Source organism: Lichenostomus cassidix, chromosome Z (genome assembly GCF_008360975.1).
Source record: "Lichenostomus cassidix isolate B80296 chromosome Z, HeHo_3.0, whole genome shotgun sequence".
NCBI lineage: Eukaryota > Metazoa > Chordata > Aves > Passeriformes > Meliphagidae > Lichenostomus > Lichenostomus cassidix.
The window spans coordinates 37,112,887-37,131,017 of NC_139511.1; the positions used below are offsets into that span (position 1 = coordinate 37,112,887).

The following is an 18,131-nucleotide window of genomic DNA, read 5'->3' on the forward strand; positions in this document are numbered from 1 at the left end:
ACAGTTCATGACAATAGATTTGAGTTATACTTTTGGAAGGCCTAAGCAAAAAATCCCATTTTGGACCCATTTTAATATATTTTGAGAAGACTGAACAAAAAACACATTCAAATTTCTCATAGAAAAAAGGCAGAATCATTTCTCATTCCCTTGTCTTTTCATTTCAGGTGTTACATTTCTATTTTACAACCACACTGCTCTATCCAACAGGGTGGTAGCTAGTCCCCCACAGACCTAATACCTTGACACAGACCCACACTACCTTGTTGGGTTGATTGACATCGTAATTTGTCAGAGATCCCAGTAGGTGCTGTAATCCAGGAACATTGTCATCATTGATTGCATGAATAATAGCTTTCATCACAAAAGAATCTTCCTCATCCTTGCAATTAAATGAGAAAGAATAAAAATTGTTAGCTGTAAGAAAAAAATCCTATCTAAACAGTTGCCCAGACATCTAAAAAATTAAAACCAATTTTTTAAATTTTTTTTTTAATAAAAGAGTACTTCAGCTGCAAGTTGTAACCCTTCATGAAACATATGGCTAACATGTACATATGTTACTTGAAAACCCACACCAAAACCCTCCCCACAGTTTCTAGTAAAATATGCTTTCCTCTTCTTCACACACACACCCGTTACTCACTGTCATTCCACATTCTTTTATTAGGTGTATTTTTTACCTCATAGGAAAAATAGATTACAGGTTTCAATAGAAACAATATTTGCATGAAATGAAATTAATTCCATGCATACATGTGAATTTTAAAAAGCCCATGAGGTACATGAATACCAACTGAAGTATCAGTTTTCATGCCATCCACAAATATGGCACAGGAGAGGTACTTTGGTCCGAGCTTTCATCAATTTAAATGGATCAGTTAAAAATCTAGAACCCAAGTAATGAGCCTAGATACCGCTGTAGGCGCAGCTTTATTTTCCTACTGTGAACTAGAGTTTCAAAGAACTGAAATTCACAGAGCCCATTATTTGGATTGCACTTACCTCCTGTCTCCTGAGGTTTCAGATTTTTTTAGGACACTAACATAGGGCTATAACCCTTTCTGTTGTAACACAAGTGTGAAATGCTGATCCAGTGTTAAAAGGCATACAGACCACTGAGGTGGAGGGGCAGTGGGCAGGGAAAGGAGAGCAAGAGGAGGAGAACAAAGAGCACAGAAGCCAAAAGATAAGAGAAGGAAAAGTGGAAACATGAGCATGGAGTTGCACAGGAGGAACACAGAGAAGACAGTATTCATGAAAAGGGCTTTGCAGAATTTTTGCAGTTTGATCCTATTAATGCACAGAAAAAATTATATTCCCCAGCTCCAAACATATTAATACACATTCTTTCCTGATCACAGGGAATTTGTGTAGTGCATATTAAAACTTGTAGAGTAAGCTAAGAAGAATGTTTTTGGATTTACAAGCATTTGTAATTATAAAACATGCAGCACTTGCTCCTTACTACTCAACTCTAGTTGTATCTAATACCAGAAACTGAATACTGGCCAATTTTGAAGTTTACTCCTTAAATAACTGCTTGTTGTGACACTGCTGTCTAGCATTCATTAGATTTAACAGGGTCTCAGTGATTTTGAGTATTTGGTGAAAAAAAAGGAGAATAAGGAATATTTTAGTCTACACAATGACAACCTAAATGATGAGTAAAATGCAGATGCCACTTTTTCACCATATAATTGTTACCATACAAAAAAGTCCTCATGAATCAAACTTCAAAACCTAGACATTAATTTTTGGCACCAGATATCAGCCTCAACATGATAAGCTAAATTTCAAGGTTTCAAAATGGTGAAGATCAAACTATGGATAACTGACCTCTGTAGCCTTAAAATCTGTTTCTTCCTACTTACAAGATTAGTTAATTATGCAAATTTACAAGAGCCTAATATTTCTGTTAATTAGAAACTGACCACGGTCATATGTGATAAAGCATTCTCACTACATGAGAACACACTTACCAGAGTATCATCACTTCTAGCGACACTCATGTTACTTCTGGACAAGAAAGATCTTGATAGTCTTTGGCACAAGGATATTAAACGCACTGATTGCTTTATAAAAATAATAAGAAAAGAGCTATATGTAAAATAATTAGATACTTCTGATAGAATGCTATTGCAGAGATTTTACAGGACTTAGCAAAACAAACTGAAGCTTGACTTCAACACCCCCCATCTACTTTTTATATTGAGTATGAAACTTAACTTCTTTTGTCATTTATAATTCAGCAGAAGCACAAAGCAAACAATACACATACAAACATTTGTATGCAGATCATTTACAAAGAAGTCCTCTCCCATACTATCATACTCAAGCACTTAATTTATTCCCAGTGACAGACGAATGTATTCTTCTTCCTTCTTTTCCACTCTTAAATGCACTGACATTTCCCTGGATTAGGCAATGCTACTGCATTTGTTTGTCACCAACATTTTGATGTGTTATTGAACGACTTACTTTCCATTTTCGTCGTGCTGCAAACTTTTTGAACTTCTCCATATTCACTGCAGAAGCTTTTCTGCTAAGTGCTTGCTGGGTGTCTTTTGGCTATGAGCAAAAGGAAAACAAAGCTGTTCTAAAAAGTCACATGATTTCTGTATGTAACACTCTGTCCCTCAGTGATGACTTCCACTTACATTATAATAGTACTCCAATCATACTGTAATAATAGAGTAATTGTAAGTGCATAATTTTAACATCCACAGTCTAGGGTGGCATACAGATGGAATTTCTTAAGAAAATGCCATAAGGAAAATCCAGACCTAAGAATACAGTACTAAAATGTGTTCTTTCATTTTAAACCAAAAAAACCCCTCAAACATCAGAACATTTAGCCTTGTCCTTCACCTCCCTCTATGATGGAGGCATTTGATTTCCAAGATAAATCCTGTCTTCTGGGACGATTTCCTTACTGATTTTAAATACAGTCAATCTTCATTACAGTCTCAGCATGATCACCCAGATGCTGCCGAACAAGCAGCCTCTTCCCCCAAAAAATTACATTTGCTGCAGCAAGCTCCAAGCCTCCATCCTTTCAAATTCCTCACGGGCTAATACTAAGCACCAATGACTAGTCGCATATACCAAGTTTCACATTTTATGATCCCATTCTTGAAGTCCTTTTTATGGAGATAGAGAATCATGGCAATGCTTGGGTTGGAAGTGAGCTAGTTTCAACCTTCCCTGACATGGAAATACAGGTGAAGATAGTGATGGGAAAGGGGAAGAGAGGATATGACCAGTGGAGTGGGAATCAAATGGCTGGATATAACATATAAAACCAAATAACAACACAAAACAACCTGTCTCTTTGTAGGAGTGGGGACCTTTGTCCAAACTTGGACAATGCTTGTTTTAGTGATTTAAAATACCATGTGAGTATGTTCCACACATTTCAACTATTTCACACTACCTCAGCAAAAAGTCAGCAAAGCATGGTCATATTTGTAGTTTGGCAGATTGGTGTAGAAAAGTCTGCCCTCGGATGATGTACTGTGAACTGGAGCAGCCATGGCACAGATAAATACTCTGCTAACTGATTCTCTGGGAAGAGGAATGTGAACAAATACCCACTGTGTGGCCCCACATCCTGGAAAATCAATGGCACGGAATGGTTTTGCTACTCACAATCAGAATGTAATATAGAGTTAAAAAAATTTAACTAGATTCCAGTTAATGCCAGGTATTACTACACACATTAAGAAGAATGATAGGTGTAATTTTCTCCCTCTCAACCTAGGAGCATCACAACAGCTCAATCCAAACCAAACTCTGAAACACTGAAGGAGGATGTGGACCACCAATCCTTATGAACTGCTCTCTTCAGTCTAAAGGGGAAGGACAGAAGAGAGATTGCTCCTTTTTTCCCAGTCTAAATAAGGGGGTTAGAAGAAAAATAAGAGGGAATGGGACTGGATTCAGAGACTGCATCTTTGTCAATGAAATGCTCTCTGAAGGTTAGTTTCTCTGCCTGAGCATGAGTTTAAATTCCATAGGGGGCTACTTCCCTACTGCTGACTTACATAAAGCCCATCTATTAATGAAGCCCACATTCTGCGTGTGCTAGCTTTCATACAGACAGCGTTCTAAAACTGTAAATTGCTTTAAACAATTACGACAATTTTCCATGTTAAGGAACTTGAAAAGTATGAAATTAAGAATGATTAAAAACAAGACAACTGAGAATGAATGGCATGCTAACCTTGATCCAAGGATGCAGCAAACTGTCTTGAATAGTCATTCTCTTCCTTAAAGAGAATAAAACATAAAACTATTTCAGATATTAAAAAACACATACTGTTTTATGCTTGTTAAATGAATATCTCAAATTATCATGTAATTTGAAATACTAGAAATGGAAGTGCGACACACAAGAAAAACAGCTCACTTTGGATCCTTGACTAGAAGTCTCCGTATAAAGTCTTTAGCTAGGGCACTGGTATTACTGAAGAATTCTTCTTCAAATTCGTAATTCACAGCAGACACATTTGCCAATGTTTCCTGCTTGGTTTCTCCAAGAAACGGAGATGCACCACTTAGGCTGCAAGAAAGACGGAACAATCCTCTCAATATGTGTTGCAACACTGCTTCGTCAACCCTCTGAGATCAAGTAACATTAGATAGTGAACATTTTTCTTTTCCATTTTAAGGTTGCAAACGTACTTTCAGGAAGATGTGATGTAGCAGGGCAAAAAACTTTGCTGTAATTTCAAAGAATACTTTGGTTAAGATATAGCTGTAGGAAAGTCACCTACAGATTTGAAGGCAGTTTCCCATGCTAGCTCAATGCTTATTAATGGCAATTCTTTCAATAATTATACTATTGCTTTTATGATCATACAACTTGAATCATGATGAGCAATCAAAATGGTTTGATTTGTACAGACACCATCAAAAACCCAGAGGATAGAATCAGAATTAAAACCAACAGCATTTGCAAGAAACACCCATAGATTTTGGTACTTACAGAATATAAGTTATTACACCAATGCTCCTGGATTGAAGGATAAACAAACAAAAAAAGGATGAGGGAGAGGAGAGAAAAATAGATGGAAAGAGAGAGAGGAGAGAAAAAAAAAGGTTAGAACATATGCATAATCATGAGAGATTTATTTCAAGTAAGATCCAATAACTTACCACATATCTGCTTCAAGACCAAGAGGCTCATAATTTACTATTTCAGGAGCTAAAGGAAAAAGCAGCAAGATAAGTACCTAGTCAAAGAACAGACACAAGTCTCAGTCTGAGTCTACGTATGTCAGAGATAATAAGCTCAGATGCTGATACATAAAAACACCTTAATGCAAGTCTCATTTGAAATCAAATGCTAGAAATTGCTTATTTAAATTTCAAAATGTCATGAATTACACATAAATTTCATAATCTGTAAATCAGACAAGCCAAACTAAGCCACAAACACTGTTTCTGAAAAAGAATAGTTAGAAGAAACAACAGCTTTCTTACCAACAAACTCTGGTGTTCCAAAGATATTTTTGAATTCATTTCCAAAGTCAATTTTGTGTGCTAAACCAAAGTCAATAATCTTGATTCGAGGCTTTGGTACATTCCTGTCCAACAACATTATGTTTTCAGGCTTTGATAAGGAAGAAGAAGAACAGAAAGAGAGATTACACATAGGTATAAACTGTGGACCAGTATTCTTCAGCACTGAACATTTGTCTTTACCTCCTTTAGACTCCTGAATTGTGTTTTAGGCGGAAAAATCCTGTCTTCCTATTATGATCTAATATATGCTAAAAGTTAACTACAGTAAATTAGGATTTCTTGTTGATGCTGGAGCGCCATGATTTCCACAAGGCCAAGATTTTACTCCTTGTAGATACCACAGCTGCAGTTTTCATGTGGACTGACCCTAAGTGAAACACACTGTTCTCAGAATAAGTTCACAGCCCCTGCACTACAGCCATTCCAGCACTGCTGGGAGCTTGCAGGAAACAAAACTCTTTTAACTAGTTATTAGGTTTTATTTACATTAGCCCCTGAAAGAGCTTTCTTTCACACCACATAAGCAATCAGGGAGGTCTATTTGGTTGCCATTGGATCTTCCAGGGAACTTTCTGGAGTGGTCCAGCTCCTAGATTTTAAGGCCCAACATTCTTAACAAAAGAAGAAAGAACAGGTTCTCCTGTGTTTTCTAGCTTATTTTGAAATATGGACTTTATATTAGTTTACATCAAGGAACTTGATGCAAAAGCAGAACAAAGAAGGTGAAATGTCAGGATTATCAGCAAAGGGGCCTGCTGCTTCCACAGTGCATCACTTTAATGAGCATACAGAGCCAGCTACTTAGTCCCCATACCCTGTCATGTCCCTAAGCTGGTGGGCTCTGAAGAGGTTCTGTAGCTACATCCATCCTGTTCAGAGTGTTAAGGACAGCCCTTCATCATCACCCTTCTTTTACCTTTCTTTTCCAATCACAGGACCTGATATGTGTAAAGGTAATTTTCTTCATTTCCTTCCTGCATTGCTATTGCATCCTTTTATTGGTCTGCACATTTGAATTCTTGCTGCCTACTTTAATGCACAAATTTTTGGTACCCAGTGTATCCAAAGACGACTTGTTCAATTAGAAACACATTGGCAAAAATTCACATTTCATAATCTGAGAAATACACTTCTTTCTAGCTTTACAATTTTCTCTCTTGCTGACTGTCATACAAAGACCAAATATATTACTGAGATGATGAGGATGAAACAGGAAAAGGTACGCTTACCCTGAAATCTATTCCCCTCCCTACTTCACCCCCTATTCAATACAATGACAATTTCAATTGTAATGAAATAATCATGCCTCCTTTTTCTCCTATAGACACAGCTGCCTACTTCAGCAGACTTCAGGGAATGTTTAGTTGTCTACCTTTGAAAAAAAAATCTTATGGGGGAAAAGATCCTGAAATTAAAACATTAAAAAGCCATTGCTGAGTTTAGATACAAAAAGCCCCACTTTCATTACCAAAAGGATATGATTAATAGCTTTTTTGGAAACAAACAAAAAAGCCACAAAAGGGAAAAAAAATGGAAGAAGAAATAATCTGCTGTCTGCTCCACAAAAATCCTTGTACTAAACTCTGTGCAGTTTCAATAAAGTGCCTAAAGAAAAACCAGTGAGAGAAGGCATGTTGTTCAGACTATTTCACCCAGATCCCATTCACATTAAAAAAAAAAAAAAATAGTCCTCATTTTTGTTTCAGGTTTGCTTCCTGGTTTAAATTTTGTTAGAAGCTGCCATTTCCCCTGAAGAATTTTACATTAGAAACAGACGGGAACTATTTACAGTTCAGTAACTTCTTTCCAGTGGCTGAGCTTTCTCGTCTATATAAGCTAGCAAAACAAAACTGTGGCCAAGATCTGCATGATGACTGATTTGTGGCTAGAATTACAAAGGACTTTAATGGATGTTGCTTACAGTTGTCAAAGTTTTTATCTGCTCAACACACCTTAAGATCAAAGTGGGCAATTTGCAGAGAGTGGAGATACTGAACACCATTAAGTATCTGTTTGAGAAATTCTGTGGCTTCCTCCTCCGTGAGAGATTCTTTTTCAGCTAAGAAGTCGAAGAGCTCCCCACCTGCAACACTTGGAGAGCAGAAGCAGAGTTACTGACAAGCTTGCTTTAACCAGCGGGGTGTTTTTAGCATAGCTGTTCTCAAACTAGCCTTGAAAAGGATCCTGATGCCTTAAAGGTTGCCAATATCAGAAAAGAAGATGAAAATTACTTAATTCAATACCCAAAACAGTTAGTAACTTCCCCCCCCGAAAAAAATACAGTAAAGAGTCACACTTTCAGACAAAAAAAAAGTTTGAAAATGCAAACAAACACGGTTGACAGTATCTAAATTTAAATGAAGCAAATGCCTTCTACTCTCTGAATGCACATTTCAAAGAATAAAATTAAACACAAACTAACAAGACTCAAAACATACTAAGGTAATGGGACATTGCATTATCTAGAAAGTAAAACATGAATTTGCTCACATCAGTAAAACATCAGGTTTCCACACCCCCATTGAAAAATACAAAATTTAAAGCTTTCTTTGAAACAGTTATTGGCAGCCATTCTACTATTCAGTTTCAGAGCATTCAACTCTTGGAATATATATTCTGTTCTTATATATTCTGTAAAATACTGTATTACATGCAGCACCTATATTGTATTTGTAATTTAACATGACAACACATTTTCTACAATGAAAAGCCCTTAAGACTATTTCCAGCAAGTATTCTAGCTGCACAGCAGAAAGAAAAGAGGTAAGAGAGGGTACACAAGCACATCTGGATTTTTGCATTTGAGAGAGAGGAATAAAGTGAAGATGACCCTCTTCTCAGCTCAGTCAAGAAGCTCTTGACTCAGTTAACAGCACAGATACTGAAGTGATAGGAAACAGCACTACAGCTATTAAATAACAGACAAATATCTTTCAGCTGAAGGACATACAAGGAGATGACTGCCCGCTGTGGCAAACTGCTCTTCCCACCTGTGAAAGCAGGAGTATTACTTAGAAATATCTTAGAAATTGCAAAAATGGTCATAATACCCCCTATATTTTGCATTGTAATATTGAAACAATTTCAAAAAGGGCACCCTAATTTTTATTACCTTTCTGTGGGGAAAACAGTAATCTGTTCATGATTTAAAGCTCTGATTAAGAAACATGATGCAATTAACATATAACAAAAGGTAAATAGTTTGTGCAAATTTCTGGAAATATATTTGACTTCTTTATCATGTCTACTTTTTAAGAGACCTAATCTGCATTGTTGTAATGCAAATTGCTTGAAAAGTGTATTTTAATGAGTTCTTGGAGCTTTCATTGAGCTGCCTAGACAATAATGAGAGTATTGGTTTGGGTATTTGTGTTGTAATATTTTCTGCATGAAAGCAATTATTGAAAAAAAGTGCCATTAAAATATAAGAATTATAGACTGGAAGGATGAGAGGTCATTTTAATATTTTTTTGTTATTGTAGAGACATTAAAATGGAGTTCCTAATGATTAAATCCAACTTGTTATTTTACAGAGACTAGTCAGAAGCATCTTACAAATAGACACACATGCATATTCTCTCATTGTTTGCTTCTAACTGAAAATAAAAAAAGAAAGTATTTTCAGGCTAATGTGTGTATCTCTGCACAGCACTGAACGGTGGCATTCATTTCCAGATATTGGGCTAAAGGCCTTAGTTCCACGTGTTTCCAAGTGGATGTTGGCCGCAGTTGTTGGGAGGCTGTAAACTGGAGCACAGCCACGCCACGTGGAGCAGGCAGACTCACAGTGGCTATTGCCCCAGCCACAGCAGCCACAGCAAAACCCATCACCTGTATGCACTCGGCATGGTTTGGCGCTGGGCTCGCTACCACACTTTGGGGAACCAGGGAGCATGGATCCCCAGCTGACAAAGAGCTTGTAAGACTGCATCTGGTCCTGCTTCTCACGCAGCTCACCCATCCCTCAAAACAGCAAAAGCTCCTGCTGCTGCTTAAACCATTCATCAGCCATCACAAATACAAGAGAAGTATACTCAGGCAGGCATTTGCAGCAATGCCATGTCCAAGCACTGTGCTGTCCACCCTGCAGTCTCAAACAGACTGTGACAGTGTCACACAGGTGGTGTCACACTTTATGGCTGGCAAGACCTGTTCCTATTCCTGTTGGCATTTTACAGATATGCAGTCTGTGAAACTTCATAGTCATCTCTGATTATCACTGATTATACACATTCCTTATAGACCCAAAAAGAAAGAAAGATTTAATTCCCAAAGTTTGCAACCTGTAGAGATATCTGCATTTGTGTAAAATGGAAAGAGCATCTTCTTTTTATCTGCAATTATTCTGATTCTGTACTCCTGAGTACTATTCTTCTGTCTTTGCCACAGGTTAATTGTAGTGACATTTCTTTAATGACACATCATAAGCCTCATGATCGCATGAAATAAAATCTTATCTGTATTTCACAGGTAATAAATACACCTAGTGCTTGCAAATCTCGAAACTGAGGACCAGAGAAGCTAAAATGCTTGAAATGCTTTTTTTCTTTTTTAAAACTGAAAGTTCATTAGCAAAAGCAGTAGATTTCTCCAATCTGTTGTGTGCTTCTTTGATGCTTAAGTACTGTCACCCTAAGTGACTTGGCAGCCCGTGCTGAACAAGTAGGCGAGTGAGGCGGGACAGGCTGTAATGCACTCCAAGTGCTGTTCCAGAAGCAGCTGTGACTCTGGTCTGTGGGACTTTGGCGTGCCCCCTCATGTTACACATCTCACGCTTGATGTCTAGGAGGAGATCCTGCGTGGGCTCAGCTCAGAGAGGGGGCCACTGTGAATTCTCCTGTGAGTAACTCCTCAGCTGTGGGGGCAAGTGCAGGAAGGCGTGTTCTCCCCCGGGCGCTGCCATAGCTGGCAAGCACAGCGCCCATTTAGCTGCTCCTGCTGCTTACTGTTACTGGTAGGGACATAAGGCATGAGAGAAAAGGGTTTTTATAGCAATTATGAGTAAAATGCCATACTAGCATGCATAAGAAGCTTCACCTGGAAGCTCAGAAATGCCTGGCTTCACAGAAAGGTCCCTCTGTGCCAGAAAATATCCAGGGAGACCCTTTTCACACATGTAAGGCAGTGACCTATGTCCCCACAGGAGGCTGTGTTTTCTAGCTTCCTCTTCATGCTTGTCAGCAGACTGCTTATTCCTTACCCTTTTGCTCGCTCAAGCAGACCTGATATTAAGCTGTACTGCCACAGGCATACAAGAAACCATGGTATCACTGCAAGGCAATCTTCAAGCGAGTCATGGAGGGTCCACAGGTCCACACTCAACACACTTTACAAGTTTGATTTCCACAATTAATTGACTGAATTACGATGTCCTCAGATTTATCAACAGAGCCTGCTTCCACAGATTTCGTAATTGGATTATATATGTAGAAAAACTAGATTATCTTGACTGGACTTCCAGATATCCCAGATGAAGAATTGGGTTAGAATAAACCAGTAATGACACTGGCTATATAAGATATTGCAGCCTTCACAAACCTCCTAAAATGCTGTTGGGTTTTCAAGTCCAGTCCTGTGCCTCAGCCACCGTAACACAGTCCCACAATACATAAACACTGCACATTTTAGTAACCCACAGTTACCTTCAAAAGTGGAGCCAGAAGGCAAGCAGAGAGCCCCATTCCACCAATGCACCTGTGTATATCCCATCTCACGCACCGAGGCAGTATTAATCTAACCAAGAAGGCACAGATAATTCCATACATCAGCCCTTTTGACTGGGCTCTTCGACCATCACCTTCTACCAAGAAGTACACTATTTCCACCTCCATTACACTGCACCTTTGTTTCTAAATTAGCTTTAGGGTTGCTGATGCTGTGCTGAATCTGACTGAAACCAGACTATTGCATGGGTTTCCCAAGCCACGCAATCTCACCACCAGCCTGCATCTAAAAGACTGCTGCCCCCAACCACCAACGGGATAAAGGTGCTTCCTGAAGGGAGTGGAGGCAAGAGGTTCACCAAGCACTAGTGCTTCTTCCTGTAGAGGACTTTGGAGTATCTCTACCAGGTATTCCCTGGAAGCACAGAGCTTCTCTTAGTCCAATTTCTCTGTTTGCTGGTAGGAATTACCAGACAGCTTCCTGATCAGTTCCTTTGTGCCCTAGGACAACTCTAATTGTCAAAATGCTTGTGAGTAAATGATGGATGGCAATTTATACCCATTCAGATTAACAGAAAAACCTGATTACAAGTCAAGTCACAGCTAAATTCCTTTAGAGCTGCAAAGCCTCTATATTCACCTTCACATACTGTTTTCCTTTAAAGCATTAATTCTTTAATGCTCCTGTATAAAACCTTTCTGTTTACATTTAAATTAAGTAATAATTTTCCAGTCACAATATATTGTTCAAATATCTTGCTGAATAAAATAAGAGTTTGTGTTTTATGGCAGTCACATCTTAATCCTACTTAATTCTAATGTATTATTGACAATATTTTAACACAGAAAGTCATAATGGCTGAGTAAATATATTTTCATTGTTATAACATGACCTTTTATATTGTTTTAAAGTAGCAGAGTACAAGTTTTTACAAATATTTTGTATAAACATCTTCACTGAGAGCAAAGCTGGTATGTGTTATTTCACTGATATTTCTAGGCAGAAGTGCTAGCTTTCCTGAAATGAGAGAAGTAAATTAAAGCTTTCAGTTGACTGCATTCTTTCTTGTAAAGCACAGTAGTGGTAAAAGCGTTTCCCAGCCTTCCCAAAGGAGGGTTGACAGATGTGATTGCAACCCACACATCTCCCTCTGGGAAAGAAAATACATCACGCCCATGTAAAAAGGATTTCTGGATAGTGCTTTTGCAAGTTGCCAGGCTTTCTTAACTATGAAACAGAACTATCGCCAGATCTCAGAGGAAGTCATTATGGGAACCTACTCAGGGAGCTTAGAATCAATTAACCTTCAAAGTCAGCGTGGTTACCTCGTAATGACTCAGTCATATGCTATGATCACACTGTTTATAATGCAATAGCACCTAAATGATAATTAATGATTATCTAAGGATTTCTAACGAATTTAAAAATCCACAAACGGACCCCAAAATCTAGGCCCCAACCCCATGAAGAAACATTTGCCTTGCTTAGATCTGAAGACAACATAAGCTAAGTTAAATAAGCATGCCATCAATTTATTCCAGTTTTAAAACTGATTCAATTTGATAAATTACCGGAATTCTTCTCTAGTCCAAACATGTCCTCTGTCAATTTGTAAAAGAAATGTTTTCCCTAAGGATTCTGTGGTCAAATGTGTCCTGTATGACAGTCAGTCATGCAGTTGTCAGCCCAAGACTAGACTCGTATTTTGCTACTTCTGTTTTATGTAAGAATAAGGAGGTTTACATCCACTGTATTTCACCCCCTTTATGAATTGTGCCGTTACCAATCCACTCCTCAGAAGTACAAAGTGTACCAAACATTTTGAAAGAGCAGAACAGGGCTGCTGTTCATTAAATTACCTACTTGCCGAATAACACTGCACTTCAATTTTTCTTTATCTTGCTACCACAAAAATGACATGTTACAGCATCACTATGCCTTTTCAGTTTCATTAGTCCTGTTTCTATTAGAGACACCAACTGTCATGAAATCCTCTCTTTAGTGTGCCTAAATTCTTCAATTATACTGAAAAAGAAGCATTGGCATCAATGGCCAGCCACAATACAGACATCAAAACCTGGCCTATAATTTACGCAGTTAAGTCCCACTGAGGAGGGTGCCTCAACATTCCTGTCAATCTTTCTTGCACCCAAAAAGCACTAGTATTTAGGTTTCCATCACTGAAGTTCCTTAAGTGCCCAGAGTCTGGATAAAGCACATGGTTACTTTGGCCCAGCAGAGTGCCTTAGTATTTTGATCCTGTCTACAACATTCAAATTTAATATATGAAGAACATTCAGGTTTAGCAAAAAAAAGGGGCAAGCATTTTGCTCCGAGACTGCAGCACACAGAAACCAATTTTCCCTTCAAGACATACTCAGTGCGTGGCAGAGTCACACCAGCTCTGGCACCTGTCTTTTCAGCCCTGTCAAGCCTTTCTTCTAACCTGTCTACATGTCCTCTGTGCATCTATCTGTGGGCCTGGAATTCAGGATTTTGAAATCCAAAGGTGGTACAAGATCTACAAACTAATTTCCCAAGGTATGCTATCCTCCTGTTACATCCCAGAAGCACCAAATATTTAATTCTCCTCTCCTTGAACTGTTCTGCTTTGATTGATTGTACATCCCAGCAACAAACTGGGATGTACAGGACTAAGTTTAAAAGAAAGCTTATGCTTTCAAATGAAGCGTAAGTCCTAGTATTTAATGCTCAAATGCTTCTAAGTTAATGTAATTTCACTCTTTCTAATAAAGTTTCAAAACTTTCTATTTAAAAAAAAAAAATAAAACAGATAATCATCACTCAGAACCATGCTACATGAGCTAATCATCTTAATTTAAGTTTTCAGTTTTGGAAATGAAGTTACATTTTTTGCAGAGGAAAGTATGAATACCTAACTCCATCCACAGCTTCCAAGTGAAAGAAGTCAGGTATTGCTATCTAGACATTTTAAAAGATGAGACCACCTACATTGCTTTTGTGCAGTTTAATGAATTACTATACAATATAGGATGAAATTATTTATTCTTCGAGTTGCAGCAAAAAAAACATAACCAAGGCTCTACAAAGAACCACCAACTGAATATATTTTGTAGGTCTGCAGTCTAAATAAAGACCTAATAAAGTGAAAAGAAAACAAAATGGAAGCAAGAAATTATGTGTAGAAGGCCAGAAAAAGGGGAACCAAGTAGGTGCAAAACATGCTTGAGGAAAGAAAATAATTATCACTGAGTAGAGACATCTGTGTTTTCTAGTCTGTGAAGTCTGAAAAATCATGGCTTCAGCAGAGCTCACTAGAAATAGCTTTGTACTGCTAACACATCACAGACTCTAATTGCTGCAGCTGGATAGAAAAAAGTACTACAAAATTCTGACTAATTCAATTATTTGTGTGATAAAAGGAAAAAAATAAAACTATTCAGTTTTTAAGTTAGATGAGGAAAAGACAGTGTCATCCATTTTGTATGGGATGTGCATAACATTCCTTTCAAGATTATGAAAAAGTCCACAGAGTGGAAATTTGAAAGGTTATTTCCAAATCAAGAAAGGAGGCTCTTGTTACTAAGACTTAAAGTTATGAAAACATGGCTGAAAGTCCTAAATATACCAAAAGACTGCAATGAAGTAGGGCTCTTCAAAGATATCCCATACTTGTGTGTGGCTACTGAACCTTTCATGGAAGGATTCGATTTTTAAAGTTTCAGAAATTAAATGTTTCATAGTTTCACGTGGGCTTTTTGGTAGATCAGGGTTTTGGGTAGAACAGTTTCATCATATAAGGCAGTTGAAAGAAAATCTTCCAAACACCTACGTGGATAAAGTTTTTGATATATAGCTCTGTTTTGTATTCTGGGCTGAGGACCTACCTTGCCACTGCAATAATTAACTAACTGCCCACATATTCCTGCATATAAATCATGACCTTGAATAAAATCATAGAATGGTTTGTGTTGGAAGGTCCCTTACAGATCATCGAGTTCCAACTCCCCTGCCATGGACAGGCACACCTTGCACTAGACCAGGTGGCTCAGAGCCCCTCCAACCTGGCCTTGAACACTTCCAAGACTGGGGCATCCAGAGCTTTTCTGGGTGACATGTTTCAGTGCCTCACCACCCCCACAGAAAAGAATTTCTTCCTAATATCCAGTTTGAGCCCTGCCACCTTTCAGTTTGATGCCATTCCCCCTTGTCCAGTCAATTGCCCACCTCTAAGAAATTGCCGGTTAGTAAGGCAGAAAAATGTTTAGGATGCTGTATGCAATATAGCAAACCTCTTGCTGAAGCAGAACATTAAAATCAATAGTGATCAGGCCACAGACCCTGTTGCCCTGGGCTGGTGCATGTTGACATATGGCAACAAAAAGGCAGCTGCAGTTGCTCAGTTATACAAAATTGTGTCTCTGTGTGGTACACTGTCTCATTGTGGTAGTCAGAACAGGAAATAAACTATGCTCTAATCAGAACGGGAAATGGACGCTTAGGGTAGATTCTGAGGTTAGCAAAACAGGTTATTTAATGAGCCTTCAGCTTTATTTCAGTTCATATGAGATTGTTCTGTAAGAACAAAGGCTGTCAAGAGGGTAGTTCCCTAGGCAAACTGCGAATATTAGAACATTAGAGAAAAGGGATTACATATTTAATGTCTAAGCATGCGATTAAAATGACAATCCTGTCTTTTCAATAGCTTTATGTAACATCACGGTGATTTTGAGAACTACAAAACTTTGTAGCAGTTAGCATATTCAAGTTTACAAAGGGACTGCTAACGTCATCTTTTCCTCTTTGACTGTCTAAATAAATAAATGCATTACCTTTGTGATATCCAAAATAGCACTTCTTCAATTTGAAAGACTCACAAAGCAGTTTGGAAAGGTAAAATAAAAACCAAACTCTAATTGAAATTATATAGGGATTGCTGGCCCGGCAAAACAATTACCTAAACAGTAATGCAAATAATTTGCTGAGTTTCATGCCATTAAGTTTATGAAATACGCAGATTGTCATTCTTCTGTTCAATGGACAGTAGTGGGTACACACTGACACACACAGCAACCTTGCTGCCAAAACAACTCCTATTCCATGTGCAAAGTGGGGGTGGGTGGAACAGTCCCATTCCTCCTACCACTGTCATGATTACCAAGTCTTCCTCACAGCTTTCAAGTACAGGCACTGGCCTGATTTCATATGGGCAGATTATTGAACAGAAAGAGCTGCAGAAGCAACAATACACTGAAAGGTTATAGAGCAACAGAACACAAGAGTTAGTAACAAGTGAGGAGAGGAAGATCATCACACTAATTTTGCTGTGTATGCACATCATACTTCAAAGAATTCTGAACAGAGGTAGTAAGAATATAAGGAACTTTTACTTTATACAGGATCATAATTTAGCTTGGAAAAAAATACTTGTTTAAATTATCCAAATTTGGCAAACTAATGCAAGTGTACACAACTGGAACTGAAACACCAAGCCAGACTACAATTATTACAATAAGCCATCACATCCTGGACTAGAAGTATAAAAATACATTTGCATAAACATAAAAAAGTAGTATCATCCATATATAGACCATAGAAAAGATGAAACTCCAAAAGCTACTTCCCAGGTGGTTTTTTTTTTATCTATACTGTAAATCTATGTGTTACTGAAACCATGCAGCACTGAATTATCTTTATAAGGTAAGTGGAAATACCATTTACCAAAGCCAGCAAACAGGAAGACATAACCTACATAAGAAAAACCACATGAACAGCCAAGAAAAACACACAAGTGCTGCCCAAGATTCTGGCACCAAGTCTTCTGCTCTAAAGAGAGTAATACTTACTCTTTAGAGTAATACTTACTCCAAAGCATGGTTAACTGATACAGAGCAAGTATGGCAATAATAAAGTGCAATAATAAAGACATGCACACTCCATCACCAGGCACTGACAAACTCTTAACAGGTGAATAATGCTTAACTTCTACAATTGCAGTCTTTGAGGAACTGGAAGCCAGACTTTAAAAAATACAGAAGTAGTCTCTGCTGACATATTTACCTCAATCTGTTAGCAGTGACACTGGATGAAAAATTGGGAACTAAACCATGTGAAAGTTCAGTTCACATTTCAATAAGAGAGAACTAGGAAAATTCTGTTCTGTTTTATGTAGCTTAGAAAAGGAGAAAAAGCATTCACTGAGGCCACTTTACACCAACACAAAACACAGTAAAATTTGCTAAACTAATATCCACTTAGAATCTCTGTTTTTCTCTACTCTTATCTTCCAATCAGTTTATTAGTTCCAGGCTATTCTTCTGGATCCATAACAATATGGACAATATCAACAATGATTAATACAACAAGCAGAAAAAAAAGAGCCTTAAATATGCTGATTTTTTTTAAACTTTGTAGTGCTTTCAGAGCGAACAATATGTGTAGAAATCAGGAAACTACAACACTGACCTAGAAATGAAGAGTTCTAAGAATATATCTATTTTCTTTTGGGGTGATAAGGAACTTTCTATTAAATCACTAAAATTCTCAGAGTGTCTGTTTTTAGAAAACACAAAAACAAATATTCTGCCACTCCTCCACAGGTCTCTAGAATTACTTACAGTTCCAGAATAAGAATGACATCTGTTTTGTTCTCATAAACATCATGAAGTGTAATCACATTAGGATGTCGAATCTCTTTTAGTATGCCAACTTCTCGCTCGATATCTTCCCGGCTTACTCCACGACGGCTGGACTTCGTTCTCCTTTTCTTGATGAATTTTGCTGCAAACTGCTGACCAGTACTTTTCTCGCGGCATTTTTTCACTACGGCAAACTGCCCACTGAAAAAAAAAAAAGAAGATGATGAGTGTTCAATTCAAGAAAATTTAGATTTAAGAGTAGCCCTTTTGCTGTGGTGGGAGAAATCAGCTTTTAACTCTGTTTGACTAAAGTATATT

General features: G+C 37.9%; 1 protein-coding gene across 3 annotated transcripts in view; it reads right to left on the reverse strand.

The window, feature by feature from the left end:
* Nucleotides 1-18,131, reverse strand: part of DAPK1 (death associated protein kinase 1) — an 86,478-nt gene that overhangs the window by 26,667 nt on the left and 41,680 nt on the right. For 2 of the 3 annotated variants that reach the window (XM_085043373.1, XM_085043374.1), the window contains exons 3-12: nucleotides 17,793-18,014; nucleotides 7,482-7,620; nucleotides 5,488-5,617; nucleotides 5,161-5,209; nucleotides 4,991-5,017; nucleotides 4,412-4,564; nucleotides 4,226-4,271; nucleotides 2,482-2,571; nucleotides 1,983-2,075; nucleotides 263-382 (exon numbers count right to left, since the gene is read on the reverse strand). In XM_085043373.1, coding sequence (XP_084899499.1) covers nucleotides 263-382; nucleotides 1,983-2,075; nucleotides 2,482-2,571; nucleotides 4,226-4,271; nucleotides 4,412-4,564; nucleotides 4,991-5,017; nucleotides 5,161-5,209; nucleotides 5,488-5,617; nucleotides 7,482-7,620; nucleotides 17,793-18,014 — 1,069 coding nt within the window. The remainder of the gene's footprint in view (nucleotides 1-262; nucleotides 383-1,982; nucleotides 2,076-2,481; nucleotides 2,572-4,225; nucleotides 4,272-4,411; nucleotides 4,565-4,990; nucleotides 5,018-5,160; nucleotides 5,210-5,487; nucleotides 5,618-7,481; nucleotides 7,621-17,792; nucleotides 18,015-18,131) is intronic. The other variant, XM_085043375.1, reaches the window with a different exon arrangement.